Source organism: Manacus vitellinus, unplaced genomic scaffold (genome assembly GCF_001715985.3).
Source record: "Manacus vitellinus isolate BGI_N305 unplaced genomic scaffold, ASM171598v3 scaffold_10_pilon, whole genome shotgun sequence".
In the NCBI taxonomy this organism is placed as follows: Eukaryota; Metazoa; Chordata; class Aves; order Passeriformes; family Pipridae; genus Manacus; species Manacus vitellinus.
Window position 1 is genome coordinate 18,754,751 of NW_021938838.1, and position 13,340 is coordinate 18,768,090.

The 13,340-nt window shown below is 40.2% G+C and overlaps 1 protein-coding gene across 1 annotated transcript in view; it reads left to right on the forward strand.

Moving 5' to 3' along the window:
• The window catches only part of CHST8 (carbohydrate sulfotransferase 8), a 131,653-nt gene extending 119,432 nt beyond the window's left edge, over nt 1-12,221 (forward strand). Inside the window, exons 2-3 of the mRNA XM_008929253.2 lie at nt 8,487-8,524; nt 10,871-12,221. Coding sequence (XP_008927501.1) covers nt 8,487-8,524; nt 10,871-12,019 — 1,187 coding nt within the window. The 3' untranslated portion in view covers nt 12,020-12,221. The remainder of the gene's footprint in view (nt 1-8,486; nt 8,525-10,870) is intronic.
• Nucleotides 12,222-13,340: the final 1,119 nt, after the last annotated feature.

The window sequence follows — 13,340 nt, forward strand, 5'->3', positions numbered from 1 at the left end:
AGATGCAAACAATTCCATCTCTCAATTCATACAGCCCCCCCTTGGGCTGATGCACCAATCTACACTGGGGTACTAGAAAAGTCAGCAAGTGCTATTATGTGTGAATGAAAAATGCAGGTATGCCCATAACATGGCAGTGGCAGAGGGATTCTCATTTCAGGTACCACTGGTGGTTCAGAGTGACAGAGAGAGGCAGCTACACTAGAGCCCTCTGGTTCCTGCAGCAGAAGAAGGAGCACAGGTGGGAAACAGGGAATAGTGACCAGATGGAGAATACCTGCCTTTTCTCCCTGCCATAGCAGGTGTGATCCCTTTAGAGGACCAGTGTAGCTCATCCAGGTGTGTAGATGAAGAGAACAGTCACCAATCCCCACAGAGGGCTGTTTCTCTCTTCCCACCTCTCAGGTACACTGCCACACCACTGCTGCAGCTTCTTTGTTCCTTCCCTGCCAGCTCCCATGTTTCAGTGTTGTGCAGAGGAGGGGAAGGAAAATGCAGTGACCTGGCAGAGGCAGTGACTAGGAGAGTGAACACATGAGCCATGTGGAGAGATGAAAGCCATTTCCTTCAGCAGCAGCTCCCTGTGCTCCCTGACCCTAAAATAGTTGCAGTCAGCTGGGGGTAGCAAAATAATGCTAGAATGGAGATGAAGAGTTGTGCTGGGAAGTGTGTAGGGGGAGAGGCAGCAAAGGCCTCCCTCCAATGCCAATAGCAAGCTGCAAATGGATCAGATTCTGGGATATCCAGTTTGTAATTATAAGAGTTGTGAGCAGCAGTTAACAAAGCAAATGTCCTCCAAATCCCACTCCTGCTGAATTGCCTGACAACACTCACATGCTCTTTGTTAAGATCAACCCATATGTCCTATAAACACCTGAACCTACCAGACAGACACACACCATGTGAAGTATTAAGTGCCCTCAGCAAGGCATGTTCATTTTAGACTTTCCAGGTGACCCACTCCCAGCTTTCATTGTCATTTACATAGCCAAGGAGAAAACATGAACATAAAACTGCCACTGATGGGGAAATTCTGAGTTCCAGAAGTTTGAGAACATCTTAAAATGGCCTGCACCTACCTTTAAAAAATATCAAGCTCACTAGAACTCAAGACAAGCACTTTGACTCTTCCTACCTGGGTTGCCAGCTCAGGACAAGTCCTGGGTGCCACATAACGTTACCTGAATCCTGGAAGTTGTTAGCACTTGGTTTTTGAGCAGAGCCATTTCCCCCTTATTCTTACTGATATGAAATTCAATTCAAAACACTATTCTTATGCAAGCAAATTGTTCTACCCATCAGTCACTAAAATCTGGCTGAAGGAGTGCAAGTGAGCTCCTTAATAAGAAACAGAAAACCCTCCACAAAGAAGCAGAGTAGAGCCAGTGAGAAATGGCTAACAGCAAATCACCACTACTCTTCAGTAGCTCAGGAATAAAAGGCCTGGCAAAGAGCTCAACCCCTTACACCTCACTTTCCAAGAACTGCTTGTTTCTCACAGGTCAGGAATCAAAGTCTACCCACTTATCACCCCTTCTGCACCAAGTTTTGTAGGTAGGTTGTAGGCATTACTCTTTTTTTTTTAATGATCCATATTGATCTCTTATTCTAAGAAGATGTGTCAATAATTAACTGTGAGAACAGGAGAAAAGGAAACTTTATCAGTTCCAGCTAATTGATTGTAACATAATAATATACAACATGTGGATAGACATCTGTGTCATTTGATCTACAGTCAATCTATCAAAGCAGTGAACTTCAGCACTCAAGGGCACGTCTGTGTAGATCTACCTTTTAAATTTTGCCTGCAGCCTTCTCTCTCTCCGTTTTAATGCTTTCTTTCCAAAGAAACATCTCTACAGAGTGACATGAAAGCAGTCAAAAATTCTACCTGTATTACTTTGTCTCCCCTCCAATAGAAAGACCACTGAAGTTTTCATGTCCTACCTGCACAATGTCCTGAAACATTTCTGGGGTTCTAGGTGATCTATTCTAACTAGATACATGAAGTCAAATGACATTAAGTGCTTGCTTGAAATTTGCTGAAACTCCTCTGGTTACCTGAATAGTTCTCACAGGCTACTAAATATAAATGCAGTGCTATATTTTAAACCTTAGCTTTTACTTTTTAATAAATCTGAAAAAGTGTAATGTCCTTGCCAAAGTCATGCTACGAAGGCAATATGCAAATATTAAATATGAGAATGAAGAATAACTGAAAGGTATTAAGTAGAAATTGCAAGTAACTGCTGACAGTGCCTGAAAGCTAATGATGCTAATTAACAGTATTCCCAGGGATAGGTCCACAGAAGGAATGGGGAATGCACAGGCTTGACTTTTCCGCCTTCTTAATTTATATTCGATAAGAATTCTATAGAGTCAGAAAATGGCAAGTTCTAATTAGTAAGGCTAAATAGCAAAGAAGACAAAGTAAACAAGTAGTCATACCTTCCTCATAATAAATTCACAAACAGCTCTTCCTATTCTTTCAATTAAGCTTGAATACAAAGGGACCCTTTCCTTTATCAGGTACCACAGAAACAGCCCAAGTTAAGTCACAGGATTATTTAGACAAGGAGATGGATTCAGTATATATTAGAACATCAGATCATTTTGAAAAAACAGAGTAGTATGTGTTTTTCTCTAAGGGTTCATACACTTGTGCCATTAGCATGTTGCAAGTCAAAGAAGTATCAGGGTTTCCAAATTCCAATTAATAAAATAAACTATTCTTCGAACAACTTCCAATCTCAACAACACAGCAGAGGACAGGTAACAGAAAGCCTCTTCACAAAGTCTGGATGTAAATTTATAATTTTTTGGACAGAACCAACACCACAGTTTCAGGCAATACTCAGCTACCAACATCACCACAGCTATGCAGGACTTACTAGGATGACACAGCAACACTTCAACTGGGCTTAGATTCAAAAGGAGTTTATCTCTAAAATGCCTCCATTTCTGTTTCTGCTTCTCTCCTTGGTTTCACCTTGATGAATCAAAAAATTTGCAAGGCAAACCATATGGAAACAATTATTTCTCACAGGAAGCTGTGTTTAGAATAACAGAAAAATAAACAGAGGTGTCAGGAGATGGTATTTCTAACTAGTACACAACACAAATGTACAGCAACACAGGCATAAGGCAGGTTGTCCAAAAGACACAAAGCCTTTATGAGGGGGAAACAACAGCAGGAAGACAGCCTGGGTATTTTGTCTGGGAAACACAGTGTAGGTATAAACACTGTACTCAGGTGGCACCCATATTTAGAAACAGTGGGTACCCAGCTTGTACTCTGATCTTTTACTCCAAAAATTACTTACTGGAAAAGGCAAAGAAAACCATGTGTAGGATAACCTAAGCTAAAATGTCAAGAGGGACGCTGCACCAAGAGCCTTGGCTACAAGGGAGTTAACTGGGGAATGAAGGGGGAAGCAGTGACACCGTGGCAGCAGCCACAGCACTGTGCTGCAGAATGATGGCTCTGTGCAATTCTGCTTGATCCAGGCTCACAGGATTGGCTCCTGGGACCACAAACCAACTGGGAATACCAAGTTTTTGACACTATGAAAGTCCTCACTTGGCAAACATTAAAAGTCACTTAATGTGTGTACTGATCTCTACTTTGGCTCCCCAATTTCTGATTTTTTCTTGTTCAAACTGATGGATGAACCGAATGTTTTTAATTATTTCCAGGGTATGCCCTTCAGAATTGCATTGCCTTCCCCACATACTCTGTCCAGAGACTCCCTTGCTTCATTAAGATGGAAAGTCATTTCAGTTACAAAAAGCCAGAGTAATCGTGTTTTAATCAACTGAAGTGCACACAAGCTGCTACCATCATAGGCACCCATCATAGACACAAGTGCAGCAGCACGAGGCTGCAGTGCCTGCTGCCTGTGGGATGGTGGAACCACAGATTAGCCTGGTTTGGAAATGACACCCATGGCTTCACTGAGCTCCAAAATCTGCCCCTCTGAAGCTGACTGGGACTGAAAAGCACAGGATCAATAGGAAGTAATTGTGTGTTAGCACAAAACGAGCACAGGAGAGGGGAAAACAAGGCTATCTTTCTGGGAAGTACTCTGCTTCACCACAACTGCTTTAGAATAAGCCACGAGTCAGAGTTCAAACTCCCTCAAATAGATTGCATTAAACTATTAGAAATTGCATGTTTGGTAGTGGTAGGATCGAAACAAAAAGCTAAGAACCCAGGAAAAATGTGTTACCTGATTTACAAGAGGAACTCACCCATGAAAGAAGGCTCAAAGAGAACAAAAAACCCCAACCCTTGGCAGCTTGGTGAACTTCTTATGACTTCCCAAAATAGGGGGGAAAGGAAGATCTTTATCAGAGTCACACTTAACTCCTCAGAGCTCCAGAGGGCTTTGGAGCCTGGGAAGCAGCCACAGAAACATTCCCTCTTTTCTGCTCTGTGCAGAGGAAATAACCCTCAAACCTGCCTTTGACAAGGGGGTGTATCATTAAAGCAAAGCATTCCCTGTAGGAGTTTACCCACCTGTGGGAGGTGACCCCACACACCCACAGCCTCACTGGGGAGAAATCAGATTATACAGATTCACTGGACAGCTTTGCTTCTTTCCTGATGCAGTTTCAGGTGTGCCACTGCTTTGCTAACCCTTCTTTACTTGGCCTCATTAATTCATCTGTATTAAAATGAGATCCTGGGTGTGTAGCTTTGATGGAACTTTTGACAGCATTTTTCCTAATGAAATAAACTACAGATTTAAGGTAGAAAAAGGATATGGACATAGCATATAATTAAAACATACACACATGTAAGGTCTGTTTTATTAATAAGGCCTCAATTTTTTTAGAAAATGCTTTCATTTTAGAGGTTCTTATATTTCAAAAGTATTCCAAATGTGTACACTACATCTGTATTTTAAATGTAAGTAAAACCAAATCATTTACAAGGTAGCAATCTTCAAAATAAATAAGTTTCTTTAATGAGTAATTGAATTCTTATCTGTAAACAAGGGGACACCAGAGTAAGTTAGGATCAGATGATCACATATGGGCATGTCCTTTATACTGTCCAAGCTAAGAGATCATTTTAAATTACACCAAAACAAACAAACAAACAAAAAACACCCACAAAACAAAACAAACTCCACACCTCGAAAAGAACTATCTGACCAGTATTTTGGGAAAAATCATTTTCAAACTAGACTTTTTTCATGCTTGTCAGAATTCTGAGTACTGACCTATTACTCATTCTGCAATTAAGTACATGTTATTGTCTCTGAGTAAAGATCTAACACTGGGGCATGTGTGGATAGGACATGACACATGAAGTGACAGAAACAGCCCTTCCAGAGGACGTCTCACAAATCCAGTCAGATGAAGCAAACAAGTGCACACTGTGTAGAGAAGCCCCGTAAGGGATGAGTTGCAGATGCAGACTTGAAGTTATCATTTTTATTAAAAAATATTTCAGCTGTAGTTGAGTCTCAAAGTGGAGAAAAACACCAGAGGCAAAACAAAATTAGGTCTTGAAGCAGAGACAGAGGAGAAGGCGGAGAGGTAAAACTGTATAACGTTACACGAGGAGGATAAAGGCCATTTTATTGTGCTGCTGGTAGCATTTGGAAAAGAAAAAAAAAGAAAGAAAAGCTCACAGTGGGTTTCACTACATGGTAGGACTGGATGGAGCATGAAGCTCGTATTTCATGAAAAACAAAAGCAGATACAAAATACAGGCCAGGCTCAGGCCTGGAAAATCATGGTCACACAAGGGGAGGAGAACTTAAACCACACACAACTGATAGAAGGATTCTGTCTCTCAGCTCTTCTCTCTGTGTTTGAGCAGCCCTGAGATATTGGTCATCACCTTGTCTGGCACCAAACATTTCTGAATCAGTGCCCTCAACTGGGTGCAGCAGACACCAGTGGTTTATTTAAGGCCAGAAATATTCCCATTTTGGCAATAGCATCGTGGTAAGAAACATGGATAGTAAAGACATTCCATAACATTAAATTTGGATTTTGATTAGTATAGTAGATCTGTGCAATCTAACTTCCCCAAGTTCACTGCACTTAAGAGAGTTTTTTCATGTAGATTTAAATTTGAAGTGACAGACTGTATCATGAGAAAGACAGCTAAAAGGAGCCAAATTTAGATGTCACAAATTCAGAAAACATTGAAGAGATTGGCAAGTGCTTCTCCAAACATTTACATTAAGCATGAATTATTGTTCTGATTACATCTTAAAGCCAGTAAATGAAAAAAACATCTTTTTAAATGGTTACTCATCTCCTACTAGCATTTTTTTTATTTTTTTTTTAAAGCACTGCATATCAGTAGAAAATATTAATCTCTCAAATAAGTTACCTCTATGAAACACTACTACAAAAACATAATTAGTCAAAATTAACCACAAAATAGCTGGGTCTCATGCCTGCTCTTTGCAGTTTTGTGGGATTTTTTTAACAATTCTTAGTCATGGCAGAAACATACCAAATTTAACATATTTTGCACAGAGTGTGTGGGTTTGCTACAAGGTATCACAGCTCCCCTTAAGTCAGGACAAATGACCACAACTGGAAAAAGCTAACCCTGACTTTTACAGTATAATTTGGACATAGCAAGTGCTCCAATATTTGTATCTGATTCCATCCAAGGTACTTGCTGCCTTCTGATAAGTCTTTCCTCACCTATGTTTCCAACTGTTAAAAGCTCAAAATGCTTCTGGAAAGGGAACAGAATTGTAGAACTTCCCCATCTTATGAGTTAAGCAACTACTCCAGTGAATTAATGATGCCTTAGAGCAAAGGCCAAGCAGCTCAAATGGCTTAAAATTATGCCCTTATGGTTAGCAGGACAGAAGAGGTTACATCTGCTGAAAAATACAATATTCTCATGGTATAAACAGATCACCCACACTCTAATATCAATGCTTTCAGAGTGCTGTGCTCAGGTTTTGCTGGGTTTTTTGGACAGCAGTTTCCTGTCCTGCATTGCTCTGTAGCATATCACACAACAGAAGAATAAATGTGGGTTTTTCAACTGATCACATCAGGAACTGGATAACATCTCAGTAGCATCTGCTAAAGTCTGGTGCAAAAGCATCAGTTTGAATCCTCCAGAACCCACAGAAGGATGCTAAAGGCCAGCTCTGTTTCTATTTAGTATATACCTTCCTACTTTAATTTGCAGCTGAACACTTCTGAGAAGCAAGTAGGAGAAGGCTTAAGACTCCTTCTGTAAGATGTCTAGAACTCACTTCTGATAAAGTAAAAATAATATGCCCTTTACTTCTAGTAGGCATAGAATCACAATATCCCACACCACCTTCAGCTGAGTTTATTGCTAATAAGTTGCTGCGGTGGAGTTAAAGCTCAAACATAAACCAAAAGCATCATGAACACTGTTAAATGAGCTCTTAGAGCACAGAAATAACCACAGCAATTTTACTTAGGCTCTACTACAAATACCAGTTTGTAGATCTGATTTAAAAGACAAAGCACGACTGATCACCTAAGCCACTTTAACTGCAATAAGGTGCAATGTGAACTATCCTGCAAGGTGCTTTCCTAGTACCACAAAAATCAACCTGATGGGACTGAGCCATCCCAGTGGTGCTTTTACTTCATCCTGGATTTGTTACCTTTACCTGTAACAAGTCCAAAAGGCTGTGGATTCATCATGCAGACTTATTAAACTGAGGTTTTCAAGCAACAGTGACAGCAATGATAACAGTTTGATCAGTTGAAAAGCCCCAAACAAATTTCATAATTAAGTTGTGTTTTCCATTATGCATTCCTCTATTATAAAGTTATAGTTAGCAGAGGTTAGGAAGAGTAAAGAGATCCTACACACCTGCTAAAGCTGTCATCCAGGATTTTCACATCTTTATTATTCTATTTTCAGGTAAACATCACTGTGAAAGCCAGAAGATTAGACAAAACACAATTTTGTACTGTTTGTCTCTCCAGAAGTCTGCAAACATTACCTCACTTGTACATAGCCCCACTGTGTGCTGCTGTGGTTTTACAGCAGAGGAGAGTGCTCCATGTTACCATGATTAATTACCATACTATCCAAAGTTGCAGGGGGAGAAACCATACATTTACTTTTGGCAAATACACAAAGAACAGCCTTTTTTTAGGACTCTAACCTGGAACCATGGCTTTCTTGTTCTGCAACTGGCCTTTAAACTGGGGTTAAGCAATCACTTTTCTCCATCTCAGTTTCCCCATCTGTAAAAGGGACATAGAGACAATCACTCCATTTCACAATTTTTATGACATCTGTAAATAAAGAGGCCTTCCAAGGAGTATTGTTACTATGAAATATACATTAAATACGATTCACCATTGGTCTGTTTATCATTGCATTAACAAAACTTGTTCCTGTTTTCCTTTTAGCTACCAGAGGACACACTGGTATCAGTCTAGCAAAAAAAGAAACTAATGGTTTTTTTTATTTCTAAATAATTACTTTACTTTCTTTCTTTGTTTAGGGATAAAATATAACATGGGATTCCAGCAACCAAAAAAAGTAAGTTTTCAGAAGTACATAAGGAAAATTGTATCCATATTCCAAGTATGGAGTAGATAGAGATGGCTCAGATAAGGCCACTACACCAGAGATGAAGCACTGAAAAGGAAAGATGCATCAAAAGCTTTGCCATGAAATGCAAATTTTCCTTTTAAAATATGAATGTGATAAGCTACACAACTTTAGTTTTATGAGGTTTTTTTTCCTAGGCTGAATATTGCTAAAAGAGACTGTAAACTTTGCCTATAATAATATTCTGTATGCAATGGTACTGATGAAATGAATGTCTTGAGGTACCTAAAAACAGGCTCAAGAAGAATTCTGGTGAAATTCCCCCATCTAGTGGCTGTCGGCGCTGAACAGCTGCCACGATTTCGTAGTTAAAGGACAGGTACAAAATATGCAGAGGAAAACTGTGCAGCTGCCAGTTCTTCCCCAAATGCCACGGCCCGTGATCGACACCACCCCAGCTCTGCAGCTCCAGCCTGGCCTTCTGACACAAGGCATTCAAATCATGGCATTTGAGTTTCCCAAAAACTCTGGGTTCAGCATCATTAAAGGTCCACATTTCTAGGAAGTCTGAATTTGATAAGCTTGAAATATCAGCTGTGTCACGAGTAAACGTGGAATTGAATTACAACCACTCTGCAAAGGGTAATATTTAGAAATAGATCTGGTATTTACAGGCACATGCACTTTGGCTACCAGCAACAATGTCTGAAGATAAGAGCAGAGTACAACAATCACTCCCAACAACTGAATAGTGTCTTGCATGAGAAATTATCATGTCTGCACATCACATACCACCTTCACCACCACAGCCAGCACGAGAAACCTGGATTCTGCAACAGTACCCTAAAACTTGTGTTTAATACTGATCTGTCGTGCTTGAGTTTTGTATAAGTTATCAATTTAAGCAAGTCACCTACAAAATAACACTTTTTTTTTCTATTGTCACCAGTGCTTTTTGTGATGAGCATTGAACCTCTTTTCTGAGACTTGTTTAATGTCTGACCCTTAAACAAGAATGTGACAAGATATAACCTCCATGACAGCAAAAGTTTGTTACCTATAGCACTGGCTTTTTTTCAGCCAATAAAGACTTGTAAAATTGATTAAGATTTAATCTACCACCTTGAAAGAGCATGACCTTTCTAATCCCCATACTGTACGCCTTAAAATTTGCAAAATATCTTTTTTTAGGCCAGTTTTAAATACTACTGGGAAAAAATAAAGACTGAAAATCAAAAATTTAAATCTATAAAACCTCTAAATAACCACTAAGTCCTTAGGTCAGCAATAAGCATTCTGCAGCTACATCTGCTCCTCTGTTGAAATACTCCCTGGTGGTTCATATGCCACTCTGCTCCCAGGTGTCCTCAACACAGGGATGACATGTACTTAAACAGTGTCCAGGACCTAATTTTAGTCTTAGAGGCATAGACTATACAGGATTTAATTTGGCTGCTTTGAGAAGCAGAAAGTAATGGAGCACATCTGGGCTTTGAGCCAAAAGAAGTATTAACCAGCAAGATCCCCCTAATGAAAAAGAGCAGGTCCCAGAAACCCTTATCCATAGACCTGCTTTACTTACTCAGCTTTCACTTGCCTAATCCCAGCCAAGCTTCATTCCCACCCCTTATTGCCTCTCATCAAGTCTCAGCTGCTCTGCTCCCAGGCTCATCTCCCTCAAGGCTCCCTTTGGGGTGCCCTTCATGCTGCCCTCACAAAACCCACTTCCTGCATGCCAACCCTCCAAGTTCTCACTGCAGTCCTTTCTGCTTCCCTCTGCCTACTCTTCCTCCCTTTACATCTTCACTCCACCTTACCAGCTCTGTAAAACTCCTCCCTTCTCTCTCAGGCTTCACTCTGTGCAAAACTGCCTTCACTGCAAAGATTAACTACTGAAGTGGGGGGGTCAGGGTGGGAAACACACCACACAAACAAACAACCCCTTCGATTTGTGTGACAACAGGAGCAGCTAAACAAGTCCTCAAAATACTCAGATACCTTTTGAAGAAATTTCAAGGACAACTTACCTAAGACAAAAGTATCTATGAAAGTCTGGGTGCGCCACCTAAAACACAGTTAAATCCAATTCTGAACTGGAAATTACCAGTTCAGGTTCATCTCAGCCTTTGAGTTCCATGTAAGCACAGAACAGGGTGACAAGAGCAGAGCCCCCTACCACACTGCAGGCACAGTGCTGAGGGTTTGTGGCAATGCATTTTGTTGTACAGTTCTGCTGAACTCAGAGTGTATGAAAGATCCACGTGAAGTTGTGCAAGCTGTTAATGGTGACAGTCTCTCGTTTACTAACATCTTTAATCTCTTTTTCCTCATCAGGACTGTGTTTCCAGCAATAACCAGGATAGAAGATTAAGAAAAAATACTGCAGACGGAGCAGTACCAGTAAAGCAGAGCAACTCATTAGAGCCATCTGAAAGTGTGCCCACCAAGCTTCAAAGCACAGACAGAAGGCAAAGCAGCATCATGTTTGCTATGAAAGATCAACAGAAAGGTGAAGAAACTGATGCCATCAGGCTCCATAAACGCAGGAGGAGGTTTATAATTAAAAAGAGCCCAATTCTGATTTCCATGAACAGCTCTGTTCTCAACCTGCCCACACTCAAATCTGAGGACAGAAACAACAACAAGTGGAAAAGTCTCTATCAGATCCAAGGAGAAAGGAAGCGGATTATGAGGGAAACTTGTTCAAAATACAAGAGTAATAACAGAAGAATAATCACTCCTTATCATGTCTCTAGGATATTTGTAGAAGATAAATACAGAGTTTTATACTGTGAAGTACCAAAAGCTGGCTGCTCTAACTGGAAACGGGTGCTCATGGTGCTTAATGGCCTGGCTTCTTCCACAAAAGATATCCAGCACAACACCGTGCACTACGGGAACTACCTGAAAAGGCTGGATGGGTTTGATCACAAGGGAATTTATCACAGGCTCAACACTTACACAAAGATGCTGTTTATTCGTGAACCTTTCGAAAAGCTGGTATCTGCATTTCGGGACAAGTTTGAGCATCCAAACAACTACTACCACCCGGTGTTTGGGAAAGCCATCATTTCCAGATACCGGGTCAACGCCACCAAAGAAGCATTAAGGACAGGCTCTGGAGTCAAGTTTAAGGAGTTCATTCAATATCTCCTGGATGTACATAGGCCAGTGGGTATGGATATACACTGGGATCATGTCAACAGGCTTTGCAGCCCGTGTTTAATAGACTACGACTTCGTGGGGAAATTCGAAAGTATGGAAGAAGATGCAAACTTTTTCTTGCACTTAATTGGTGCTCCACGAAATTTAACTTTCCCCAAGTTTAAAGATCGGCACTCCAATGAAGAAAGAACTACCACTAAAATTACACAACAGTATTTTGCACAGCTTTCTCCTGCCCAACGACAACAAAGCTACGACTTCTACTATATGGATTACTTGATGTTTAACTACTCAAAACCTTTTGAAGACTTATATTGATTTGAGAGCTGGGACATTTCCACAGTCACATCAGTTGAATTGTATAACAAATCCAGGTGGTTTCTGTTTATATACACTTATGTGTTAGTGAACAATTGGTTGAAGAGCAGGAAAAAACACAAAATAGAACATAAACAGATGTTTACACCTTCACCTTAATTGCCTCCTTTTTCAAATCATATTTTTTCTATAATTTCTCCATACAAAATGTATGTACATATATATATATAATATGTTAGGGTGCCCAAATAAAGCACAGAATTTTCCATGCTGGTGTGGCCTGTGTTTGCACTGGGAGGACAGTTTCAAACCAGGGAAACACAGCTGGCAATCCCACAGTGGAGCCAGTATTTCAAGCCCTTTGCTGTTTAGAAAATAAGTCTGAAAGTGACGGAGTAGCAAGGAAAAAAATGCACTAAGTAATATTTACAGTTTGTTGAAATCTGCAAGGCATGAAGCCATACACTAAACAGGCACTATGTGTCTGAAGCTGGATGCTGATTCCTACTTCCTCATGCTCATAAGTTAGTTAGGGAGAAAAAGTCTAATCATACTCCCACTGTTCAAAAACACACTGGTGAAAACAACTAATACTTAATGACCATGTGAGAGCAGTATTAAACCAGATGTTGCAATTTGGAGTGAGGATGTGTTCTCCCCCTTCGATATCTCCCTTATGGCACATTCATCTGCAAAAAGATAAAATGCAGGCGAACATTTGCATCTTTATAAGTGTTATTAAAATTCTTTTAATCCTTTGCATTAACATAAATCTCTGGTTTAATCTTCATAGTCACCAGGAATATCAAATCTTTCCCTCATAATAACAAGCAAGAATAAATGCCACTTCCTGCCCAACAGGGTAATTCTTTTCATTGCTGGAAACGCTTTGCACTTGCTTATTTTAGTAACAATTAGATCTGACTTAACATGTAAAAAATATTCCAGGTGTTTTAGTTCAGTTGTTCATTTTCTGTACTTGAGAAGACTTTCTCTCATCTCTAGCAGAATGCCTCATGAGAATCAAATACTTGACCTTCCACTAGCTCTGTAAATGTTCACACATTCTGTGTACAGAACCCTTCCTCACACATCATTTATCCACTTGACAGGATGACATTTAAACTGGTCATACTGGAACAAGGATCAAACTCTGCCACAGTGCCAAACCTGGGCTCCCCAGTAATTTCTAGAGTTTGTATTTCACAATCAAGAACACACACAGGTACTGCACAAATGTAAACACCCAAGAAACAACACTTGTTTCAATCTGTTCCACGTTTCCAGGTTCAGATCCTCATACAGATGTTTCATGCATTGG